General features: G+C 45.3%; 1 protein-coding gene across 7 annotated transcripts; it reads left to right on the top strand.

Moving 5' to 3' along the window:
- The first annotated feature begins 16 nt into the window (after window positions 1-16).
- TBP (TATA-box binding protein) lies at window positions 17-11,255 on the top strand. 7 transcript variants are annotated; one of them, NM_001396190.1, is made up of 9 exons: window positions 212-296; window positions 889-1,444; window positions 2,248-2,487; window positions 3,483-3,814; window positions 5,337-5,424; window positions 7,057-7,148; window positions 8,496-8,663; window positions 8,961-9,055; window positions 9,946-11,255. In NM_001396190.1, the coding sequence occupies exons 3-9, from the start codon at window positions 2,434-2,436 to the stop codon at window positions 10,023-10,025; spliced, it is 909 nt and encodes a 302-aa protein (NP_001383119.1). In that variant the 5' UTR covers window positions 212-296; window positions 889-1,444; window positions 2,248-2,433; the 3' UTR covers window positions 10,026-11,255. The 7 variants fall into 7 exon arrangements, with proteins under 7 accessions (XP_025004315.1, NP_001383119.1, NP_001383123.1 ...); NM_001396194.1 differs by having other exon boundaries at window positions 212-670; NM_001396191.1 differs by having other exon boundaries at window positions 212-679.
- Window positions 11,256-11,808: the final 553 nt, after the last annotated feature.

Raw genomic sequence — 11,808 nt, 5'->3', positions numbered from 1 at the left:
CCGCACGAGCTGGGCCGGCCTTCGGAAGGAAGGGAGGGGAAGCACAAGAGGCTCTCGCCATGAGTGCGGTGCCAGACGCCGCGGCACAAGGTGCGAATAGAGCCAATACCCTGCGGATAGCGGCACGACATGCGCCCGCCCCTCCCTCCCTCCCTCACTCAAGATGGCGGTAGAGAGGGCGGGGTGGACGCGCGGCGGAAGTGACGCAATCGACGCGCGCCGGCGGCGCGGGAGCGGGGCGCAGCTTGGCTCCCGCTGGGGCTGTGCGGCGGTGGTGGCGTCGCTGGGCGCGGCAGGTACCGACTGTTATGTGTCCCGCTCCGCCTCGGGCCCGCCACGGCGTGGGCTGTGCCGGTTCTGGCGGGAGGGGCCGGTCGGGCCGAGCTCGCTCCGTAACTCCCCGCGGGCACCATCGTAGGGTCGGGGCCCTCCGGGCGGGTCTGAGCGGCGGAGAGGGACGGGATGGGCGGTGTGGGCGGGCCCCGGGCCGAGCGGCGCGCCGGGAGCGGTCCCGCTGCGGCCGTTGGTGCCGGGGGCGTGATGGCGGCGGGCGGCGGTCACCGCCTCCCCCACGTGACGGCGGGCGGGGAAGGCGGCGGCGGCGGCCTTCGCTTTGGCACGGGCTCGGCGGGAGAGGCGGCTCGAGCTATAATCGCCCCTTCCCGTGCACGTGGGCGCGGTACCGGGGCTCGGGGGGGAGGGGGGCGGACTGCGTCCCTCGGCCGAGGCGCTCCCGCCGGTGGGATCGGGCCGCGGGCAGAGGGTTGCGGATGGGTTCGGTGTAGGTGTTGTCCGCGCGGCGCGTCCCGGCATGCCCGGCGTTCGGCCTGCGGATGGGCTGCCTCTGCTGCTGGGTAACGGCTGGGCCGGGGGGCCCCCTCTTTCCAGGGCATGAAACGTGGAAGCGCCTCTGGGGAAAACGGCGGATGCTGTTTCGGCTACAGTGTTACGTTAATGCGATCCTGAGCTCTTGTGCCTTAAAGACAAGAAAAAGCTGGGCAGGCTTTCTTCAGTTTTTCTGGTGGTTTGGCTAGAAATGACCTTGAAGCCCTCCGCGTAAGAGTGGAGTTAAGCAAGCTATAAACTAATGGGAAAGTATTTGATAAAAAGGTATAGCGTTTCATAACAAGAAGCTATGCGGAGAAGGACCTGGGTGTCTTTGCAGACAGCAGGTGGGCCGTGAGCCAGCAGTGTGCCCCGGTGGCCCAGAGGGCCAATGGGATCCTGGGGTGCATCACAAAGAGCGTGGCCAGCAGGTCGAGGGTGATCCTTCCCCTTTGCTCTGCCCTGCTGAGGCCCCACCTGGAGCACTGCGTTCAGTTCTGGGCTCCCCAGTTCAAGGCAGAACAAGGAGCAACGGACGCAAACTGCAGCACAGGAAGTTCCATACAAATAGAGGAAGACAGAGCTGCCCAGAGAGGCTGTGGAGTCTCCTTCACTGGAGGTACTCAGAACTTACCCAGATGCTTTCCTACTGTAGGGATCCTGCTTTAGCAGGGGGCTGGGCTCGATGATCTCTGGAGGTCACTCCCAGCCCTTAGGATTCCATGAAAGCATTTCAATTCTCTATTTGTATTGTTTCTTTCCATGGCATGCCAATAGAGGTACAGGTCTTTGTTTAAAAAAACAAAAGCCAAACAATAACTGAAACAACGACACCCAAAAGCACGCGTTCGTTTCATGTGTATACCTGACATCGGCTTTCGGTTTCTCTTTTTCCCCTCATGAAGTACATCACTGCAATTCAAAACACATTAGAGCTTTGCTTTATGGAAGTAGCTGGAAGGAGGCTTCCTAAAGCTGAGTTTAAACTAGCAGTGTTTTCCCATAGCGGGAAAGAGCATTTTTGGAAGGCCAAGCCTTAACTCTGCCCAGGAGGAGATGTGCAAGCAATGTGTGGCTTTAGGCCTGTCTGTCAGCGGCTGGTGGAATTCAGTTCTGAAAGGCAGTGCTTTCCCAGCTGAAGGGGTGCACGTGATGGTGAGCATGCAGGACTGGAGCTGCGTGTGAAGGAGGGCTCAGTTCTGGAGGCGGCTGCTCACATGCAGTGGGTGCTCACCGGGGGCATCCAGGGGGCTGTAAGGTGCTGGAGAAAGAGATTGCTTTATATAAGGTGCATGGGTGTGTGCGTGCGTATGAGTGTTCTCACATATATTTGTGCGTGGGTGTTTCTTATCTAACATACCAGCTGATAGGTGTGCTTTTGTTTCAGTGTTATTCTCAAGATACTACTTCTTTTCTTTTCAGGCTCTGTTTAGTGTTTTAGACTCGCGACCCGTTTTCTCTGGAGCTGATGTCTTCCGGATGTTTTCAGCTTGGCTAAAAAGCTGCTTTGCTGGAATGCTTTAGAGGGTCAAAAACCTTTTCGGTTTTAAATTAATTGAAATTAATTGAAGGAAATATTTCTGGCCTCACCAAAGAATTACCGGAATCATGGATCAGAACAACAGCTTGCCGCCCTACGCTCAAGGCCTAGCCTCCCCTCAGGTAAAGAGGAATGATGTAATATGCAACTGCGGTCTGAATTGCTTTGTGAAAGTGTTTTCTGTATCCTGTGTGTAATTTCTTTGTGTCGTCTTTGTTTGTATGTTTGCAGATCTGAGAAATTCTGTTGTATAAAACATAGTTAGGAAAAAGCAGAGTTGAAAAACCATTGGTTTATATATCCAGAGGTTTAAGAAATATACTGATAATATTTACGGTTTTCTTGAAGCTGAAACATAACTGACGTGTTGGAAATAAGAAGGCTCTGGGGAGACCTCATTGCAGCCTTCCAGCACTTGAAGGGAACTTAGACGCAGGAGGGGAACTGACTTTTTAACGTGGTCTAATAGCAGTAGGACAGGGGGAAATGGCTTCAAACTAAAAGAGTGAAATTTAGGTCAGATGTTAGGAGAAAATTCTTTACTCAGAGGGCGGTCAGGCACAGGCTGGCCAGAGAAGCTGTGGATGCCCCATCCCTGGAGGCACACGGGGCCAGGTTGGATGGAGCCCTGGGCTGCCTGAGCTGCTGGGTGGCAGCCCTGCCCATGGCAGGGGGTGGGACTGGGTGGGCTTTCCCTTCCAACTCAATCCAGCCTATCGTTTTAACTTTGTTCATTGCTTTTGGAATCCTTCAAATTGGCTTATACATAATGGACTACAGCTGTGCTGCAAATGCATTTGCATTCTAATGATTGCAAGTAGAAATTGTGGGTCAAAGTTGAGACGTGCTTTCCAGGTATTGTAGGAAACATCAACCAGCATCGCTGACTGGTGCCAAGCAGTGTTGGAATTGACAGATTGATTGAGATTGTGATTCATGTTGTGGAAGAACTGAATCTTCCAAAGGTTTTCTGTTTTTAGCATGTTACTAATATGCCACAGGTTTGATGTGACCAACTAAGATGATTTATTCTTAGACTACTACTTCAACCTTTTTCTCTTTAAAACGAAATTAAGTCAAAGGATCTGTGGTTCCTTTTTCACGCTTTCTTCTGCAGGGTGCAATGACTCCTGGAATTCCAATTTTTAGCCCGATGATGCCGTATGGCACAGGACTGACTCCACAGCCTGTCCAGAGCACCAACAGTCTGTCCATTCTTGAGGAACAGCAACGGCAGCAGCAGCAGCAACAGGCAGCGCAGCAGTCTACATCACAGCAAGCGACACAGGGAACATCTGGTCAAACTCCCCAGCTCTTCCACTCACAGACTCTTACCACAGCCCCTTTGCCGGGAACCACACCTCTGTACCCCTCCCCAATGACTCCAATGACTCCTATAACTCCTGCGACACCGGCATCTGAGAGCTCTGGGATAGTGCCACAGCTACAGTGAGTGTGTTGTGTGCTGGTACAGCGTGACCTCTCTCAGGGTGTGCTTTAACTCGAAATACCCAAGAGCAAAGCCACATAAAGAATTGGGTACTACATTATAGTACCCAATAGGTACTATAGGAGGGAGGGAAGGGATAGGGAGGGAAGTCTTGAATATTTATTTGTATGAGTAGTGCGGTACATTGTCATTGTAAACGGCTGCTTACCAGGGTGGATAGTGATAGGACAAGGGGGAATGGTTTTAAATTAAGACAGGGGAGGTTTAGGTTGGATATTAGGAGGAAGTTTTTCACCCAGAGGGTGGTGACATGCCTGGAACGGGATGCCTGAGGAGGTTGTGGATGTCCCATCCCTGGAGGCATTCAAGGCCAGGCTGGATGTGGCTCTGGGCAGCCTGGTCTGCTGGTTGGCAACCCTGCATATAGTGGGGGGGGGGTTGAAACTCGATGATCATTGTGGTCCTTTTCAACCCAGGCCATTCTATGATTCTATGATTATGTTGTCATTTAGCAGTACAATACTAAAGCTCTGTGCTCTAGGAATTCATTTTGCTTTACTTATGAAGCTGTCTGCATTGATGATCTGGTATTCAAAACACACGTACCTTGAAACACACTCATTTGTAACTTGCTGGATACACCAAAAAGGGAGTAGATCCACCTCACGGTGCAGAGAATTTTGTTAATGAGGTATTAAAGCAGACAACATGAACTACTACATCTGTAATGGAATTGGAAGGGTTGAGAGGAAGGTATTGGCTAATAGCCTAGAAGCTAGCACTGAGTAGTCCTTAATATTCCATGCTCCGTTTTCTAGTCCATTAGTACAACTTAAAACTACTTAAGTTTCAGGTATGAAAGTATTTTCACTGAACTGCAGCTTTATGGAGACTTTTACAACAGCGTATGGAAGTTCCAAAGAGAAATAGGTGTTAAACAAAGTGAATTTTGCACCAAAGGAATAGTCTCCGATATTAATATTTTTTTAAATCCTATGGAAGACCTTTAGATTTCAGTGTTTTCTAAGTAAGCAAGTGTTACTAAATGCAAAATTTCCTTGGACTTCTCTTAAACTTTCTGGAGGTAGTTTTATCCTATCACCTAGCAGTGGGTTTATCTGTGAGGGCATTCTCACTTAGTCCTGCATCACATCTTCCTCCTTGAAGGGCATCCCAAGGATAGTATCATTGCTACTACGTTTTCGCCCATTCCCAGCAGCTTCCTGGATTGTGGTGAGTGCTCACAGCACAGCCTCAAACATTCCTTCCTGCCAAACTGAAATAGAGATTTTTCTCAAGGGATGCTTTTCATAATAGTTGGCAGAAAAGGACGTATCGGCAGTCGTGCCTTAGGAGGTTCTGCCCTAAAAGAGGAGTTTCCTGTCAGCAGGAGAGATGTCATTTAAGCTTGCTTGGTTGAACAAATTAAAAAAAATGAAATTAATAAGCATGCTATTAAGGATAAGATGCATTAATTCTTTAATTTCCCTTTTTAAATGTATTTCTCTGATCTATTTTCAGGAATATTGTGTCCACGGTGAATCTTGGTTGCAAACTTGACCTAAAAACCATTGCACTTCGTGCCCGAAATGCTGAATATAATCCCAAGGTAAGAGAAGTATGTTAGAATGCATCCAATAACAGGTATGTCAGCAGAGCAGGTTTGGAGTGTGCTTTGCTGTAGTAGCTACATTGCAAAACCTTTACTCAGAAACAGTTTCATGGTAGAGTTCATAGAATCATCTAAGTTCATTGAAGATTTATTTTCTGAAGGAATAAAAAGCATTCTTATACTGATCCAGCTGTGTTTTATGTGAAGGTGTGATTTGGGACCTTTAGAAAGTACAGCATAACTCATTACTGTAATATACTGGGAAAGCTTTTGTTGTTGTGGTTTTAGAGCTGTCCTGAGTCACAGTTTATATGGCACCCTCGTTGCTTTTGTTCAGGAAGTTCCATTTTTGTGTTATTGCAAAACGTCTGATGCTCAAGTCTTGTTCCCCATCTCCCAACAAGAAGAAAGGAAGGGAGAATTCAATTTGTAGGCTCCGTAAGAGCCGTGGTTGTTCTATGTCTGCCAAAGTTTCTTCTTTCTGGCTACTGCCCTTGAATTCCTGTGGCAGCAGTGCAGTTATGGGATTTTTATGGCCTCACTCCCCCTGTAAGCTCTGTTCTTCCACATTTTTCCCCCAGTACTGACTGTTACTGCCAGTTAGAACAGTGATGCTGTTAACAACCACATGTGAGTAAGATGCTCGTGCAGCTCACATTTGAGCATGCGATGGTAGCTCTTATGGTAGGGGTAGGTGGCTGTGTAAAACCTGTAGGCTAGAACGATCAATATGAAATGCTGTTTTTCCACAGCAGAGAGAAAAGCGGGGTTATGTAACACACTCCTGACTTTTAGTCAGTACATCCTTTTATGAAACAAAGACGTTGCTTGGCTGTGTTATTTAAGCCGTAGTTTGACAAATGTGTTGTTGGGTAACCCATGCTACTACCTTCGTTGTGTCAGCAGAACAGTATATGAGACCGTATAGTGAACTGGTCCAAGTTTAATACAGCACAAAAAAGGGAATTTTGTGTGTGATGCCCAGATCAGTTTGCACTATCTGTTGCTTCAAAGAGTTTAAGAATGTTTATAAATGCAGGTAGAGATGTTACAGTACGTAACATAAAAAGCTAGAGCTTGCTGGGCTACCGTATTCTACCATGGTAGTTAAGGTGACTTCAGTTTACATGGAATATGGCTTCTGACTTCCCAGTGCTTCTGTTTGACAATATTCTAATGCTACCCGAATGCCTAAGGCACAGAACCAAAGTAGACATAAAATATTTGCACAGTCTTCCATCCTGCTTATAACAGATTGAATTTCAAGATGGGGAGGAAAACTTGGTATTAAGATCATTGCTGTTGTTGTGTTGCAAACGTGAGTTGTATTTGTGTCATGTACAAGATAGATAGATAGATAGTCAGAGATAGATATATAGATAGTCAGATAGGTAGTCAGAGATGAGCTTAGTAAAAGAGGAGTGCAGTACTAGAAATCCTTCCTGTTCGACTCTACCTCTGTGTTTGAAACTAATTAAAGCTTACTTGAAATGCTTGAATGAAGAGCGTTCTGCAAGTATACTTGAATCTAGTTATTTCTTTGCGATGGCTACTTAGATGATGCTAACTTGGTTTTAATGTGATCGTTCCAACCATGTATCACTAATAATTTCAATGCTCACATTTCAGCGTTTTGCTGCTGTTATTATGAGGATAAGAGAACCACGTACTACTGCGCTTATATTCAGCTCTGGAAAAATGGTGTGCACAGGAGCAAAAAGGTGTGTTCAGCTGTTAGGAGCAAACTAATTCAGGCCGTCTTTTCTTTTGAAACCGCGATGCTTTAGAAATAGTGTTTCTTTTATACAGTGTTTATATATATATGTTGTATACGCACATAAAATGGCTATGCACTGTAAGTGTTTAAACTGTAGGGGCAGCAGCAGGATAAGAGCTATTTGGTATTTGAGTTATTTCATTCATCACGGGCCAAGAGCTCCAAGTCTCTGGTCCCTGTAGCCTGATCTGTTCTTAATGGGATCACTGAGGCATGAGAATTGAAAACTAAACAAGAGCTTTACTGCAGTGAGCAGGAGAGAAATTCGGTTCTGAAGAAGTCCTTTAGGAATCCAGAAGGAATAAGCTAATGAGCAGAGATTGTAGAATCATAGAATGGTTTGGGTTGGAAGGGACCATTAAGATCATCCAGTTCCAACCCCCCCACTATAGGCAGGGACACCTCCCACTAGACCAGGTTGCTCAAAGCCCCATCCAGCCTGGCCTTGAATGCCTCCAGTGAGGGGGCATCCACAGCCTCTCTGGGCAACCTGTTCCAGTGTTTCACCACCCTCACAGTAAAGAATTTCTTCCTAATATCTAGTCTAAATCTACCCTTTTCCAGATTAAAGCCACTTCCCCTCGTCCTGTCACTACATACCCATATAAAAAGTCCCTCCCCAGCTTTCCTGTAGGCCCCTGTCAGGTACTGAAAGGCTGCTATAAGGTCGTCTTGGAGCCTTCTCCAGGCTGAAGAACCCCAGCTCTCTCAGCATGTCCTTGTAGGGGACGTGCTCCAGACCTCTGATCATCAGTGAGGAATAAAGTTGCACAGGAAACACTTCATCTGCTTGGTGATGTTCACAAATCAAGTTGTCTTACTCTGCCTCAGGAGGAACCAGATCTTCAGCTGTTTACAAAACTGAAGCAAACTGAGTTCTGTAATAGCAAGTAAGGCTGTGTAGTTGTGTTAAAGGCAGGACCGAGTACCTGGGCCACATCAAGCAGAGGATTTTGGCAGTTTACAGGCTCCTATAGGAGTTTGTATTTTCTGGTAGTAGTGGGATTGAAAACTTAAGTAACGATTTTAATGTCTTACAGAGAGAGCCAGGTACATATTTGAAGTGTGTGGAAATACGTGGAGTTACAAAGTAGAGTTTTCTGCTTCTTAAGCAGTGAATACAGTGTTAAAGTGTAGTAGTTGTTAATTTTGGATGTAAACATTTTGCAACTCTCCTCTCCTGCAACACACGCAACATTTCTTTCCCAGTTAAATATTTGTGGCTTGGTGCTGTTTGCTTGAAGTAGTGCTTAACAGGAGGAATAAGCTGGCTATCCTTCTCTCCCTTCAGCGAGGAACAGTCCAGACTGGCAGCAAGGAAGTACGCAAGAGTTGTTCAGAAACTGGGTTTTCCTGCAAAATTTTTGGATTTTAAAATTCAGAACATGGTGGGCAGCTGTGATGTGAAATTTCCTATCAGATTAGAAGGATTGGTACTCACACACCAGCAGTTCAGCAGGTAAATGAAGGTTTGCTTACCTTTCATTCTTGCTGTGTGGTGACTAGCTTAGAGAGTGACTTCTGTTTAGATTGTTCCCTTATGCCAGAGAGGAGCTGGCATCTTTGTTCCTATCCTAGCTCTGCCCCTGGGGTAACTGATGTAATTTTCATGGGTTGATAATGGGCAACAGTTCTTTGCTACTCTTCCCGCATTGTCTACATCTGCGCTGTCCATTTCTGCAGTCCTGCAGATGAAGGGCTCTGCTCGGACATCTGTCTGTTGGCACATTGAAACGCTGTGACTCTTCTCTTACAGCTACGAGCCAGAATTGTTTCCTGGCTTAATCTACAGAATGATCAAGCCAAGAATTGTTCTGCTTATTTTTGTTTCTGGAAAAGTGGTTTTAACTGGTAAGTCGAGTATTTTATTCCAGTAGGCTACATTTAGACTGTATTAGAAACAATGGTCCCACAAGTATGCAATTTATTAGTTGCTCTTCTTTAGAAATGACAGTAAGAACAGACAGTACAGTATTTTGTGGATGAGAACCCACAAAGCAAACCACATGTATTTGGTTAAACCATATAAGCAGCAATCTTGAATCCTAATGAAGAATGGCAGGTGCCCAAAAAGAGCACAGGTAGCGTTCCCAGCAAAGTCTGGAAGTCTGCTTCTGTGCACCAGGTGTGGCTGAGCTCACTGCATTGCAGCAGCTTGGCTGGAGGCTGCTGCCATCTTCCTTTGATGCAGCAGCCAAAGAAGGGGAGATAGCCAAGCTCTGGGGCCTCTTTAACCTTGGGCGCTCCACCTACGCCCTTCCTTTTGCCCTTGCGCTAAGCCTTACTGTATCGGGGAAAAAAAATGAATTCACAGACGAAAGAAGGAACGTATACCTGCACTGTGGCCTCTGCTGGCCTCTGCTTCAGTCATTGTTTCCTTGCTTCCCCAGATGTTTGCACTCTCGAATAGAACTCTGCTGTTGAGGCCTTTCTGCAGAAACACCCTATGGGGCTGTGCTTTGCAGCTGAGTGTACTGAGAAAATGTTTAGAAAATCTCATTTGCAAGTATGGCATAAGCACGAAGATGGTAATGAAACAAACTCTGAGGGCTTCATTTATTAGCCTTCTGTTGATTCTGATAACGTATGTTTTATAGGAAATGCCTATTTAAAGGAAGAATTACATGCAGAAATAGAGGTGGATGTATATAAAGCTGCATTCAAATAAACATGCTAAAAATTAAAATGAACTATTTGGCTGTGGGGAGAGGGGGAATTAATCAGTTTCTCTCTTATTGCAGGTGCTAAAGTTCGAGCAGAAATCTACGAAGCGTTTGAAAACATCTATCCTATTTTAAAGGGGTTCCGGAAGACAACGTAACAGTTTCTACATGTCTCAGAGAAATTGGGGGTACATTTGAAAAGGCATTGCATATGGCACAGCAGTAACAAGAGATGGACTTCAGTGAAACTGCAACACCAGACTTGGACTGTTTCCCAGTTAGTGCCTATTTCCCTGACGCTCAAGGGGAATTGTTTTATCAATGATTATGTCTACTGAGTTACTGTGAGTTGCTTTGTAGGGCTGCTCCTGGAGCAGTCCCTCCGAGTTTTATTTATATTCTAGCTTTTAAATAGTTTTAATGCCAGTTCTCTTAATAGAAGATTCATAAATTGGTTTAAAAGACGAATGCGACCGTGTCACTCAGTGTATAAACCACTTCAGTTGCCGTGTATATATGTTTTAATTTCCTTCCATTAAGACCATGGTTTTTATAATTTTCCAAGTTAAGCTTTTAAATTTCTTCAGTTTTAAATTTCTTTGGTGCCAGACACATTCCCTTTTTCCAGTATTAAGCAAGGCAGAATAAATTTATTAATGAAAACAGCTCACTGTACATATATATATAATATATATATTCCTCCTCTTTTCTCCTTCAGCTCCACATGTACAATAAACCCTGTTTATACAATGATGGGAACTGTCTTAATGAGTTTTAACATTGCACAGCTGGTGAAGTGAAATATATTGAGAAGTTCTTTTTAAGTTAATCTGGATTTTTGAATAGCACACGCACTACTGTAAGTGATTGGTCACTGGGAGAAAATCTTAGCAACGCTCTGGCTTGCTTACCAGTAGTCATATCCTTGGCAACATTCAGCTTGATTACTTCCAGTACACTAACAGAAAAAAGAAGACTGGCTACAGGAGTTTGTGTTCAAGTATGTGTTGCCTCCCATTCAACACATGGGATTTATGCAAGTCTTACGCAGCTACACTTGAGTGAATTGGAACAAATGATTCTTGCTTAGCTTCTAAGATTTCTTATAAATCACTTTTGTATTTTACCAACTATGACAGTCTCACTATATTAGTGTTCCTATAAAGTTTCAAAGCACTTCCAACTACAGTCAGCATGTACATAATCTCCCCTTTGAAGTGTGCTTGCAGCTTAATGGGCTGAGAACTAAAAATAAACTTTTTTTTCTCCAGTACATTTCCAGTAATAACCTTTCTATGACTTGCACATTCTTTCAAATAGCTTTTATCTAAAACTAACCCAAATGTAACCATGGTCTCTTAATTAAAATGATGTTTCATTCCAGATAAGTAGTTACGGCTGGCTTTGCTACCACACCACTTGCAAATCCTGAGTGAACTTACTTCGTAATCTTTGCTTATTGCTACAGTGGTGCACGCTATGCACCACTATCAACAGGTCTTTCAATAATTGGTTTCACTGTTCCCATCAGGAAGTTGATGTACTTACCTGGGCAGGGCTACATAATTAAATGAGATACAGCACGCAGTGGTGATGCAGTATTTGGGTAAGCTGGTCCAATGTTCAGCTGTATTGCCATCTGTGCTTTTGTAGTACCTGCAGAACTGCTAGCTATGGCAGGAAAATTTAAGCGTCATATCACATGGTTTTCACTCAAATCAGCCAAGCTGTGCTGTAGTGATTTAGGATGGTGTGTGCTATTGAAGGAAAATGACCCTTTTAGAAGTGTGGTGATGAGTAAACAGCTTTACACTTAAGGTGTTCTCTGCCTGCTCAGCTGAGGATTCCCAGCCTCTAAACTACATAAAAGCAGTGGCTCTAGGGCTTCCATAAAATCCCTTGTGGAATCACTGGTAAGCAGACACAAAGGGCTCTAACAGG

Source organism: Gallus gallus, chromosome 3 (genome assembly GCF_016699485.2).
Source record: "Gallus gallus isolate bGalGal1 chromosome 3, bGalGal1.mat.broiler.GRCg7b, whole genome shotgun sequence".
Classification (NCBI taxonomy): Eukaryota; Metazoa; Chordata; class Aves; order Galliformes; family Phasianidae; genus Gallus; species Gallus gallus.
The sequence above is the reverse complement of the archived record's forward strand: the minus strand, read 5'-3'. Positions and strand labels throughout refer to the sequence as shown.